Source organism: Arvicanthis niloticus, chromosome 5 (assembly GCF_011762505.2).
Source record: "Arvicanthis niloticus isolate mArvNil1 chromosome 5, mArvNil1.pat.X, whole genome shotgun sequence".
Taxonomy (NCBI): domain Eukaryota; kingdom Metazoa; phylum Chordata; class Mammalia; order Rodentia; family Muridae; genus Arvicanthis; species Arvicanthis niloticus.
This window is the reverse complement of record NC_047662.1, coordinates 22,092,518-22,106,241: the sequence shown is the minus strand read 5'-3', so window position 1 is coordinate 22,106,241 and position 13,724 is coordinate 22,092,518. Positions and strand designations below refer to the sequence as shown.

The 13,724-nt window shown below is 37.7% G+C and overlaps 1 protein-coding gene across 3 annotated transcripts in view; it reads left to right on the top strand.

Annotated features, from left to right (window-relative positions):
• Positions 1–13,724, top strand: part of Eya3 (EYA transcriptional coactivator and phosphatase 3) — an 83,237-nt gene that overhangs the window by 13,190 nt on the left and 56,323 nt on the right. For all 3 annotated transcript variants that reach the window (XM_034502091.2, XM_034502089.2, XM_076934060.1), the window contains exons 2-3: positions 7,046–7,141; positions 12,109–12,152. In XM_034502091.2, the coding sequence (XP_034357982.1) occupies positions 7,109–7,141; positions 12,109–12,152 (77 nt within the window). In that variant the 5' untranslated portion in view covers positions 7,046–7,108. The remainder of the gene's footprint in view (positions 1–7,045; positions 7,142–12,108; positions 12,153–13,724) is intronic.

Here is a 13,724-nt window from a genome sequence, read left to right as displayed (position 1 = left end):
ATTTGCCTGGCTGTCTTCCCATTGCTGGAATTAAAGGTGTACACTTCTATGCCTGGCTAGATGGTCATCTTAATTGGCTGTTTTACAAATACTGGTATTTGAGTTCATTCTTAAAGCACTGGAAAGATTTGTCAAGTTAACGGTGTACCGGAAACTGTCAGTATTGCTGTTTACTGAGTATTTTTTTTTTCTCTAATTTAAATTTAGAATTGGAGTCAGCATAAAAACAGGGTGCTAACTTTGGAGTTATATGTCAGATCTGTTAGACAAGTTTACCAGTTATTTGGGATGTTTTTCAGTGTTTTATGTTCCCCCTTTTTATGTTACTGTTTGTGTTTCTTAAATAAGATCTTACACAGCCAGGCTGCTGTTCCTCTATGTCCTGAGAGTGGTCTGCAATAGCCATGTTTCAGTTTCAAATGAGTGAGCATACATAGCACAGTAGAGCACAGAGAGCAGAACAGCGGCAGACTGGGTACACACAGCATCCATAGAGACTTCTAGAGATACCAGACAAGGGTCATCAAACCAGGGCTTACTGCTAGAGATACCAGACAAGGGTCATCAAACCAGGGCTTACTGCAGCTAGCAGAAAGCATCAGGGGAAGACAGGCAGTCAGCTGGAGTTCCTGCTGAGAGCTTTCTCTCTCTGGGTGAGCTTCTTGTGGGTGAACTGCTAGCGGCTTGTTCCCATCATAACATTTTTGTAGACGGGATAAGCAACAGTAATGTCTGCCTTTTACCTCTAGCTGTTCTCAAGGACACGGTGTTTTCTAATACCCTTAGCTGCTGGCTGTTTGCCTTCTTGATAGTACAGAGTTACCGGGCCAGACAGTCCTAGGAAAAGGTGTTTTGGAGAACACTTGAAATAAACGTGATGGAGTGTGGGACAGACAGGAGGACAAGGCCAAACAGCACATGACATTTTACCACTATAGAGTGTATTACAGCTGGTCTCCATCTCACTGTGTAGCTGAGTGCGACCCTGAACTCCTCACTCTTCTGCCTCCAGGATCCTGAGGTTACAGACATGTGCCACCACACCCAGCTTCCTGCCTTGGTTGTTTAGAAGTAGTTGGTCAGTTGGAGGTACAGACACTTCCTGTTATTTCCATACATTTTTTTCATTTTCCATTTTTTTCCAGCTTGTATATTTCACTCAGTACCCAGGAGATAGCCAGCAAGTCCAGAGTGTTAATAAGAAAACCGAAATTCTTTGCTGTTTGTTTTCTGTGTCTGCTTTGACAGATTACCCCCACCCCCTCCAGGGTTTCTCTGTGTAGCCCTGGCTGTCCTGGCCTCACAGTCAGAGATCCACTTACCTCTGCCTCCTGAGTGCTGGGACGAAAGGTGGGTGCCACCATTTTCAGCTGTGATTTATCATCTTAACCCAGATAACTTTTAGGGTTTTTTTAGACTTATTTTTGGTACTTTAGTATATGTGAAATAGAACCTAATTTGTGTATTTCATCAGTTAGTAGTGAATGTGCTCTTTGCAGTTACTTAAACTGCCTGTTTGTATGGTTTGGCAGGTTTATGCACCAAGTCATGGTTTGCCCCATAATTATCAGTGACCAGTAGATATAGGTAAGGTTTGGTTTGTATTGTAGATATTAGACTTTATTCATCATAACCATGCATATATTGCCTTTGTTTTATCCTCTTAACCTTACATTTGTTTTATTGCATGACAGTTTATTTCATACAACAGAATCTGTTAATCTGTCTCTTCTGTTTTCTTCTGTTGCTCATAAATTTATCTCTTTATGGATAAAGGTGGAATACTGTGGTACTGTGTTTTTCCTCACAAATTTTTGAAAGATTAATTCTTCATATATTTGTAATTGATGGTAGGATATGATGTGAATGTTCTCTACACATTGATAATCAACTTTTCTGACTTTCACATACTAATTTGTCTCTGTAACTCTGACTGGTATGGAACTCACTGTGTAGACCAGGCTGGCCTCATAGAGCTTCTCCTGCTGCTGCATCCCAAGTGCTGTACCACTACACCCAGCTGTTTATGTAAATCCTTTTTAGATTTGATCACAAGTTTGTCTTTCTAGTTTTCTCTCTCTCTCTCTCTCTCTCTCTCTCTCTCTCTCTTTCTCTCTCTCTCTCTGAGAGAGAGAGAGAGAATCGACACACCAAGTAGTTTAACCATTTTAAAGTAGTTTTGGTGACCTTGGATGAATTCACAGTGTGAAGCCATTACCACTATCTTTTAGTTTCTTTCTAGTGGATTTCCACTTTACCCTACAGTAACATCATTTCTGTTGACCTTTGGCAGATTGTTTAAATCCCGTGACTCCAAGATGCTGCTCTGGTCTTAGGATAGAGAGAGAGCTGAGTGAGGTGGTGAAAGGAGAAGCACTTGCACCCGCACCCTGCACCCTTGTCCTCGAGCTGATGCTGAGACTTTCAGTTTTTATAGCCTCTATTCTTCCTCACAAACAGTTATTATTGCCATTTTTGTCTAATTTTCAGTAAGAAATATATATGTATTGAAACAAGCCTTTATTTACTTATTTGAAAGCTAATGTATAAAATCTAGATTTCCCCCTTTGCATCACCCACTTTCAGTCACTGGTAAGAGCAAGTTAGAATGGCCAGTAACAGTGTTAATCTTAGTACTTCTGTGCACACCTAACTACCTATAAATTCCTTTGTTGTATATAATATAATCAGGTATTTCTCATTATTTATACATTGTCTTGAAGTCATAATTAAGAGTGATACATACTTTTACCATAGGCACAGTATATATAAATATATTTAATTTTCCTTTCTGCAATAGCACATTGAAATAGATCAAGTTCTGCTTATGGCCATTATTATCACAAGATAAATAATGTGTTGCTCTAGCTACAAAGAAAGATTTTGAAGTAGGAATCTAGATTTTTGAAGTATTTATTACTAATTATTTACTTTCTTCTTAGCTGTGAAAATAAGTTGTGCTATTATAAAAAGATTTGGCTTTGTTTATGATCATGTGAAACTGAAATAGTGTTCTAAAAATTGGGTGTTTGGGGGCCAGTGAAGTGGCTCAGCTGGTAATAGCACTTGTTGCCAGGCCTGGTGATCTGAATTGAATCCCCAGAACCCACATGGTGGAAGGAAAGGGCTGACTGCTGCTGGTTGTTCTCTGGGCTCCACCGTATCCCTGCAGAATAAACAAAGGAGAGGAAATGATGTTGGCACAGGAGTAGTGACTCAGCAGAGGGCTGTCACTTGAGAGCAGGGTTTCTTGGCAAGCCTGGGCAACATTGTGAGGACCCCTTCCAACCCCCAGAAAAAGTTCACAAAAGAACAGAACTGTCAGCTTCTTTGAATCAAACCAGTCTTTAGCTTTTTCATTGACAGTGTAAAGAAATGTGAACTCTTAGGAAATACTATTTTTCTTCTTGATATTATATTGTCCTTGTTTTTTATTTTTATTTTTGAGATTGTAGTTTAATTTCACATTTCTCCCTTTCCTCTCCTCCCTCCAACCCTTCCTATATATATATCCCTGTCTCCTCTCCTTCAAAGTTGTAGCTTCTTTTTTCATTAATTGCTATTACATGCATATATATTTGTATATACATATATATCCCAAATATAACCCATTAAACCCATGTTATTTGTGTTTATATTTCCATAAAGGCATATGAATACTAACGAGTTCTCGTCTTCAGAAAACATGATAAAGCAAGTGTATTTAGAAACCAGTAGTAGGAACTGAAACTTGGAAGTTGTTGAGACTTTATTGCTCAAGTGAAAGGAACTTAAACTAAAAGGTTAACCCGGCGTGTTTGTAACTTCATCAGCTAGTGACTGCATTCTTATTATGTTCATTTCCATAGCAGGAAAATCTTCTCACTTCTGTGTCATAGCTGTTATTATTTGGTGTTTTTAAATCTCCCATCTTACCACAAAATAATATCAGGTTTTACTAATGGTAAAAATACATACAAATTACAATTAATTTATGGAAATAAGAATCCTAACATTTTTGCAACAATTCAGAGTGGAAACAAGAATTGGGTTAATGTTATCCAGTTTCCTACATTGCTAATGAGTGTGACTTTCTGTTATATAGCCTGTATCAATTTAAAAACAAAGTTAGGGTGACGTAATATTGGAAGTTTTATGGCTGAGCCATTATATGCTCAGTGGTAGACGATAGAATACTTAGCCTGTGTGAGGCCCTTGGTTTGCTCTTTAAAATCACAAAAAAATAAATAAAAAAAATAAAACAAGTTTTAGCACATTGATAAATGCTGAAAATGTGAAAAATACTTGCATCTTTCTATTTAAGGGACTAATAGTTCAACTTAAAAATTATTGGAAGGAAGAATTCTATATTGATAGCAATAGTACTTTGGTGTATATTTTATTGTATTGCAACAATGCAAATATTTTATTTATTGCTAGTAATGTATTTTTTTTCACAGATGTTCTAGAATATGTATTTGAAAGTGTCCCAAATATCATAATTGCCAGGATTGAAGAGATCCTGAAATAAATAATATTATTTCTTTGTAAGCTACTTTGATTCGATTTGGTTTTAGTGGCATTGTTTTTGTTTCCTTTGATTTTGTTTGAGACTGTGTTTCCGTGTATAGCTTAGGCTGTCCTCAGAGTTACAATAATTCCCCTGCTGCAGCCTCTTGAGTGCTGAAATTACAGATGTGTGCCACCACACCCAGCTTTTGTTTTAAAATGATGGAAATTACTGGTGATAATTGACCAGTTACTTAAAAATATTAAGCCTGAGTTTTCAAAGTTCTTCTCTCTGAAATATGGCAACTGTCCTTTTATCCCTTCAGTTGAAAAGCTGAGAGGAAGGAGATTGGAAGTTTTCAAGATTTTTTTGTTTTTTGTTTTTTGGTTTTTCGAGACGGGTTTCTCTGTGTAGCCCTGGCTGTCCTGGAACTCAATCTGTAGACCTGTAGACCAGTCTGGCCTCGAACTCAGAAATCCACCTGCCTCTGCTTCCCAAGTGCTGGGATTAAAGGCTTGCGCCACCACTGCCCGGCAGTGTTCAAGATGTTAACAAGAATGTTTATTTTCAAAGAAACAGAAGTATAAAAAATTATTTTCTAATTTTTTTCATAAAGAAGTCACCTTATAACTTGCTACATAACTCATCTTGAATAGCTCAAGATTATAACTTACCCTAAATTATTTTTGTTTTAGTTTGAATAGTTTGAACATTTGATTATACATATTCAAGTAATATTTCTTTTAAAACGTATTACCCCCTTTTGATCTGTAAAAAGCTTTATGTTCTCTTTTAATATTCTGATTTTAAAATAAATTAGTTTTGTGTTTAAAAAATAAAATTAAAAAATACTATTGACTATCAGTTTTAATAATTGTCCTCACCTTCCTCCATCCTGATGTATATTTTAACTCTGCCCCAGGGAAGAGATTCCCCTCCGTCTTTGCTGAGAGCAATTCTTGAAAAAACCTTCAGATTGCAGTTTTTACATTCATATTCTTGACTGAGAAACATGAAGTGTTACCACTTTCTGTGTTGGTTAGACTCAAAGTCGACAACTAAAGAGTGAAGACACTCTGTTTCTCTAATAATTTGATCCTATTTTGTTTGCTCTAATGGGTTGAAGGCATATATTTACTAATGTATGTTTGCATAGTGCAATAATCACAGAGATTTTAATTAAAGTAACCATAAAGTGGTAAGACAAAATTGTTTGTTTTTAACAGTTACATGGTCACATAGTTTATACTCGCTTATGCTCTTCTGTGTTGAGCAAAGCAAGTCGGGGAAGATTGTAGCCAGAGCTTTCATTTTGCATCCTGTAATTCCACAGTGTGGGTTGTCTGCGTCATACTCGGAACGAAGCTTTTGAGGCTCTGCATGAGCCACACGTGAGTGCATTGAGCATCAAGTACTTCTGACCTTTAAACTGGTTTTCTTTTGACATTTAAGAGCAGAGGAAGAAGTAAAGCTTTATCACCTAATTGTTAAAGTTTTTCATCTGCTTGTATTTCTTAAACTTGTTTTCTGTCCTTTTCCTGGTTTTATGCGTGGCTTTAAACCGTATATTATATTGTACAAATGAGAGCCACACAAGGTGAGTGGGCACTAGCAGAAACAAAGGCTTTGGATTTCTCTGCATCTATTGTTCGTTACATTATTGCTGCAGCAGGAGTCTGAACATCTGTTAAAGTTCCGTTTGCTAGCTGTTAGGAGAAATCATACAAGTGAGACTTAAGCAGCATTTCTCTGGGAAACAGCAAGGCTCGGTTAAGTAGGAATGGAGTATTTCGTTTTTATAATGTATCCCTGTTAGCAGGTCAAAGATGGTGGGTTTCTTCTTTTGTTTAAAAGTTAGGACCAGAAGAATAAAGTTTGAAAAGTAAAGATTTACTTAAATAATCACCTAGTATATTTAGTGGACGTTCATTATTTCAGATGAAATTGGATCCTAGCTTTACATAATTACTTTTCCTTAATTCTCATATTTAAAGTTTCACTTTACCTGTTTATTTGCCTTATCGAGATCCAGAAGAATTACATTTTCATTTAAATTGATTACATATAGATAGTTGATTGTGATGTATTTAATTGATTTTCCAGTTTGTCCTATTTAAAGCACTTGTGTGTGTCTGTGTTAACAGTTATGTAAATGTTCCACATTAAAGCAGGTTAGATGTTATCATAACTTACTGACCTGCTAGGCCAGTCTCTATCATTTTAAATGTAACCCTAATCCTTAAAAAAAATTGTTGTATTATCTTCGCATGACTGTCATTGTAAAGTGTTTAATGCATTAGGCACTATAGTAACCAGTAGAAGTGGCTCCACGTGTTGGCTTTTGCAGAGCCTTACAGAACTCAATGTGTGCAGCTCTCATGACTTGGAACAGCATGTCAGTGTTGACAAGCCACGTGCAAGTTTGAGATTTTGAGATTGGAACTAACGTAGAATGCTAGCTTGAGTAGCAAAATATTAAAAGGTCATTCTGTGATGGCCTTGATGATAATACTTTACAAGTATATAAAGCTTGAATTCCTCTCTTTTTACAAACAGTTTGTGAAGACCGCAGAGACCTGCAGTCCAGTCACGTAAGTGTATAAAGAGATAGTGGTCCTCATGGAAGAAGAGCAAGACCTACCAGAGCAACCGGTGAGTTTTTCCTTCAAGTTCAAGTTGGTTGTATAAAAGCTAATCTGAAGAGATTTTGAATATTACTCAATTATATGTACAGAATCCAAATTAGAAAAGGGAGTAAAGAACAGATTCCTTAGTAATTTCTTTCTAAGAAAGCAATGTTATATGTTCTCTTGTTTTGTTCTTGAGGTGGAGTCTTGCTATATGCAGTCTCCAGTGGCCTCAAATGTATGATTCTCTTACCTCAGCCTCCCAGATTGGGATCACAGATGTGCACTGCTCTGCCTGACATGTTAATGTTGTTAAACTCAAACTTGGCTGCCTTAATGCTAAGGAGTCTGTTTGGTACACTCAGCGTTTCCAGATGAACATTGCCGTTTCTTTATGTGTTGAGTGATTGATACTCATGATTACTTTGCTGTTCTTTTAGCCCTCTCAGTCAAGGTAACTGTAAAAGTTAGGGAGACATAAGCAGCTGATAAAAAGACTTTTTGAAATTATTAAGTGTGATTCCCTATCCTTGGTGAATTAATAATAACCAGGGGAATAATAGCGTTGAAATCATCTTGAATAGTGTATATAGGATGTGCACTGTTAGCAAACAGTTGAACTATAGATACTAAATGTACCGAGGAAAGTGGCACCTTTGAGTGTTTAGTAAGACAAACGTCTTCATAAATTCAAAGACTTACATAAATACTAACATACTATTGAAATGGGACTCATTAGTTACTCCCTACCTAAGTAAAGTAACAAGAACTGTGAAACTAACCTGCTAACGGCTCATCTCTTCCACTCTGCTTCTGTTCCTTCATGCTCTGTTCAGTTTCTATAGCATTATGCAAAGCCTACATGTTAGAGGAAGGTAAGACACTGAAGCACTTTAAACCTAGAATGTCTGTTGTTTGGTTATTGTTATAGAAAGTCGACTTTCTTATATGCTTGCGCTCCTGGTGTAGATGTGTCAGGGCAACCATGTGAGCACACGGACACTATACCTGACAGATCAGTACCATTGTCAGTAAGGAGGCAGAAAGTACTTGAGAAAACATGACCACAGGCTTTATTAGCTTTTCTACATAAAGACTGAGGCAGACAGAAATGGTATGACTCATTAAAATAATTCTAGTGGGCTGTTTTGTGATTTAGAACAGGGAAAACAGGAATGTAAGAGTTTGGGTGGCCAGCTAAGCTGGTGCAGACCAGGAGTCCCAGCACTTGATGTACTGATTTGTTTTTTGCTAACTTGACAGAAGCTACAGTCTTCTGGGCAGAGGAGCCACGATTGAGAAAATAGCTCCCACCTAAAATGCCTGTAACAGCACCCGCTATGGTTTTTGCTTCACTTCTTGCTCTGGGTTCCCTCAGTGAGGGGCTATTTCCTGGAAGTATAAGATGAAATAAATCCTTTGCTTTCCAAGTTGCTTTTGGTCACAGGGTTTTATCACATAAATGGAAACCCTAATGGAGACGTTTGATAAGTGGAGGCAGGAGCATGAGGAATTCAAGCTCTGCCTAGGCTCCATAACTTGTACATGAGACCCTGTCTCAAACAATATTTAAAGAAGGAATATTTGAATTAGGTAGAGGGAAACTCTGGATTCTAGATAAAATACAAACAGCTTTGTCCTCTAGGTAGGTTCCTATCATTAGTAGATGCCATGACTTGTGGTCATGTACATGTACAAAATCCAAGAAAACATGGAGTGCTTACCATTTAAAGAAAATACTTAGGAAGAGCAAGTGGTTCATTTTAAGGAGACCAGCTATCCACAGGTTGCAGTAGACATACTTGTAGATCCCAAATATGATAAAAACAAGTGACTGCCACAGACTGCTCAGACAGAATGACCGAGTTAGCTCTGACTTCTGGTCTTTGTTTTCCACGAAGGGGAGTAGTCTGTAGGCTATAAAGGACAGCGTCCCCAGCTGGTCCTTCTTTCTGTTTTGGAGGCAGTGTCTCACTAAGAAGCCCAGACTGGCCTGACACTCCTGAGCCTCTGCCTTAAGCTCCTGGGGCCCGAGATCACAGGAGAGCATCACCATACTCAGCTTCCGTGTTGTAAATGAGTTCTGACCTTCCAGACTCAGAAGTTTTACTTCATAAACCCACTTGTTTCCTTGAGACAAAAATCCCACTTTGGGATCTAGGTGGCCTTAAACTACAGGCAGTCCTCCTGCCTTTGCCTCTGAGTGCTCAGAGTACAGTCGTGGTTGACCTGAGCCTTAGAGCCATAATTATCAAAGCAGTTTTGATTATTTACAGAAAAGTTGTAGTGAATGAGAGAGACGTTTGAAACAGCTGCAGAGTTCTGCTGCTTACTGCTGCTGCTTTATTCAAAGCAATGGCAGGGAGGGATGAGGGAGTGGGTGTGGAACTACAGACCTGTGCTGCTGTAATGTCAGTGCATTAACAGCATCCTAAAGCTGAGGACCTTAGAAAAGAACGTGACATTTGGTAGTAATGTTGACACTTTCAGCTTTTAGAATGAGTGGCTCAGATGACTATATGATACTAAAATATTGGCAAATTCTTCAAAGCACCAGGTAATAATAATATTGTTTTTTCATGGATGCTTGCTTTATAAATTGCAGTGAGCTCTCTTCTTCCTTTCTTTCTATTTCCTTTGTGTGTGTGTGTGTGTGTGTGTGTGTGTGTGTGTGTAAGTGGTGGTTGTTGTTTTCTTACTTGTTTTGTTTTCTTGTCTCCAGTACTAAAGATTGAACCCAGGGCCTGCCTCATGTTAAACAGGTGCTTCATTTCCGAGCTTGCCTTTGGGTATTTCCTAGGTTTAGTTACTGTTTGTTTTTTCTATTCAAGTAGAGGCTTACATCAGCAGAGAGAAAGGGTCCTCCACCTGTAGATAGGATTGCTGCATTTTGTAAGGTTGCTTATGATAACATTATAAAAACTATATGTAATTTGTTGGTTCCCCTCCTTGTTAGTTAAGTACAACCAGGTATTATTATTTGCTAGATGTGACCATCCAAAAAAATAAAAAGGGTCTACTTAGCCAGGTGTGGTGGCACATGCCGTTAATCACAGCCCTCAGGAGACGAGACAGGTGGATCTCTGTGAGTAATGAATTCCAGGCCAGCCTGGTGTACAAAGCAAATTCCAGGATAGCCAGGGCTGTTACACAGAGAAACCCTGTCCAGAAACAAACAAGCAAACAAACAAAAAAACAAAAAAAGGGAGGGAGGGGTCAACCATTTTATTTCTTGTTTTTTTACACTATGAATAAAGAATGCTGCTGGTTGTGGTGGCGCATGCTGTTAGGATTTGCTGAAGGAGGCAGAGGCAGGAGGATCACGAGTTCGAGGCCAGCCTGGGCTACACATTTAAAAAAAAAAAAAAAAGAATGCTGTCTTTATGCCCCCACATGTTTAAGAGACCAATAAATAAATAGATAGATAGATAAATAAATAAAATTTTAAAAAAGCTTTAAATTGATGAAATCATTCCCTTTCATTTGTTATATGTGTGTGTATGTTCTGTGTCTCAAGTGTATATATGTGTGTATATATTCTGTGTCTCAAGTGTATATATGTGTGTATATGTTCTGTGTCTCAAGCAATTAGGTTTAGCAACTCATTCCCATCTAATTACTAAAGTTAGCACACAGTTTAAAAATTATAATAACGAAGTGGACAATATAGGGAAATATATCCAAACCCAGCACAGTCCAGCTGTGGTCTTTAGTTTACTCTGAAATTTACTTAGGGCATTGTCTCCCATCTGTGTTGGTCCAGTAGCTTCTTTATGTTTTTACATTTAATGTTTCCCTCCTGTTCATTTTCTATCTTTGTTTTATCTCACCTTAGACTAATATTTTTAATTTTATTTTTTTTTTGTTGTTTTTTTTTTTTTGTTGTTGTTTTTTTTGTTTTTTTTTTTTTTGTTTTTTCGAGACAGGGTTTCTCTGTGTAGCCCTGGCTGTCCTGGAACTCACTCGGTAGACCAGGATAGCCTCGAACTCAGAAATCCGCCTGCCTCTGCCTCCCAAGTGCTGGGATTAAAGGCGTGCGACACCACCGCCTGGCAATTTTCATTTTCTTTTTTCCTTTCTTTTTTTCTTTCTTTTCTTTTTCTTTTTTCTTTTTTGGTTTGTTTGCTTCTAGACAGGCTCTTTATAGCCTTGGCTTCCTCAGAACTTGCTTTGTAGACCAAACTGACTTTGAAGTCTCAGAAATCCACCTGCCTCTGTTCCCCCACAGCACTAAGACTAAATGTATATGTTACCATACTAGGGTTCTCAATTGAGTTAAAACCAGAGGATATTATTTAAAGGTGTAAACTGGTGGTTTAACAATAGCTGAAGTTTTTCCTCTTCTCAAATTATGGCAGGCAATAAACTATTGTTGATTTTTTTTTTTCAATTCACAGTTTCTGTTTAAAACATTGTTTTCCTATTACTTGGGCTACATCTCTTTCTCCCACTGTTATAATGGTGTTAGATTCTTTCTCAGACTCTGTATGTCATCCTGCTATTTTTAAACCTCTTGATTGGCTTATTACAAGTAACTACTATTACAAAAGTTTCACATTTTTGTGTAATGACATTTTAGGTCAGAACAAAATGAAACACTAACATATTAGTTAATATATAGTCAACCTTCTCAACCAAGTGTCAGTCAGTATGTGAACTAACCAACTGAAGGCGACTTTGACAGGTGGAGGGTATTTCTAGTACACAAGTTCTTCAGACATTCCCATTTCCTAATAATATTTCTAAGTGATACAGTATAGCAACTATTCACATAGTACTTATATCATGTTACATATTGTAAGTAATTGAGAGATGGCTTAAAGTACATGAGAACTATGTGTGGTAATATAAAGGACTAGCATCTACAGAATTTCCTATAGTGAGGGTCCCTGGAGCCTGCCACCTGAGATGCTGAGAAACAACTGTGTTTGAACAACTAGGGTTTCAGAATCAGATTACTGCACTGATTTCTACATGTGCTGATGTTTACAGGTGAAAAAAGCCAAGATGCAGGAACCAGGAGAACAAACTTTAAGGTATTTGTAAAACTGGGCTTCTTTTTAACAATCTGCTTTAATTTTTACCTCATACTGATTGGTGTAGGGTGTGCTTTGTGCTGACTGCTGCCTTCTTGGTTCTCACTGCCACCTTTATATTGGGAAATTACTTGGTTTCAGATTAAAACATCTCTTCAAAATTGGATTTATTAAACCCCAAACCAGAGACTAGTTTGGGCAACTTAACCAGACTCTATCTCAAAAAACAACAAACAACTGCTCCTCCAACATAGCTTTTCCTCTAAGATGTATGCATATCTTTTGTTGTTATGCCTTCAGGCATTTATGGAGAAACTCAAATGAAAAATTGATATACTCTTCAAATGTACAGTATATAAACCTGGAAGAAGAGACTGAAATAAGGGAAATACAGAATTTGACATTAACTATCAGTTGAGTATAATGCCCTAGATGTTTGTCCACTCCTGTAGAAAGGAGGCATCTTTTTTGCACCACATGTTTTGTCTCCTATGCCATCATCTATTTCTGTAGTCAGACCTTGAGAATGTTAACTTTTTATGTTTCTTTTAATGTTTCCAGTGTTATGCTTGCCAGCAGGAGTATGTTGTTGCATGAACCTATCTGTCCACCTATCTATACATAATCCCAATCTACTTGACAATAAATCCACAACTTTTCTTAAACCCAGATCATTCATCTGCTCCCTATCACTGTAACACTGTACTAGAACAGCACAGAACTACACTGGCTCATTCTTGTTTCCACTCATGCTTTTCTCTCAGGTAGACACCCTTCTTGTCTGATTTCCCAGTGTCTAAAAATCATCTTCAATCTTTCTTCCTTTTGTCTTCGAGTCCAGTCTTCTCCCTTTCTCTTTACTTCCTACTATTTTTATTCACTCAGCTGGAGAACTTGCTACTTAATTCAAAGACAAATTAAGAGATATTAAAAAAGAAGCATCTTGCCAGGCGGTGTTGGTGCACTCCTTTAATCTCAGTACTCAGGAGGCAGAAGCAGGTGGATATCTGTGAGTTCGAGGCCAGCCTGGTCTACAAATCGAGTTCCAAGACAGCTAGGGCTACACAGAGAAACCCTCTCTTTAGAAACCAAGAAATTGAATAAATAAAATTAAAAAATAAAAGCATCTTGCTTCTCATTAGACCTGTTGTAGATACTTTCTCTTTCCTTTTTATGGGAAGTCAGTTCTCCTGCCCTGCTAAAAAAAAGCACCTGCTAATTTGTCTTTTCCTGAAGTTCTTTTTTTTTTTTTTTTTTTTTTTATTCCTTTGGTAAGTTTTAAATCTATTAGTAAGTGTCCTTAACATAAAATGTACCATTTACCCCTTCTTCCTTTAACAGAGTCTTAACTGTGCAGACCATACTGGCCTTTGACTTGTGACCTTTAGCTTTCTAAGGACTGAGATTTAAAGACTTGAACCACCATGCCCAGCCTTAAACCTTCTCCTCCATCCACCATACTATGGATTGAACCCAGCGCCTTGTGTATGCTAGGAGGAGTTTTATCACTGAGCTACATCCCACAGCCCTTACAACACTTTTAAAAATATGATTGAGCAGCATCATGTACAT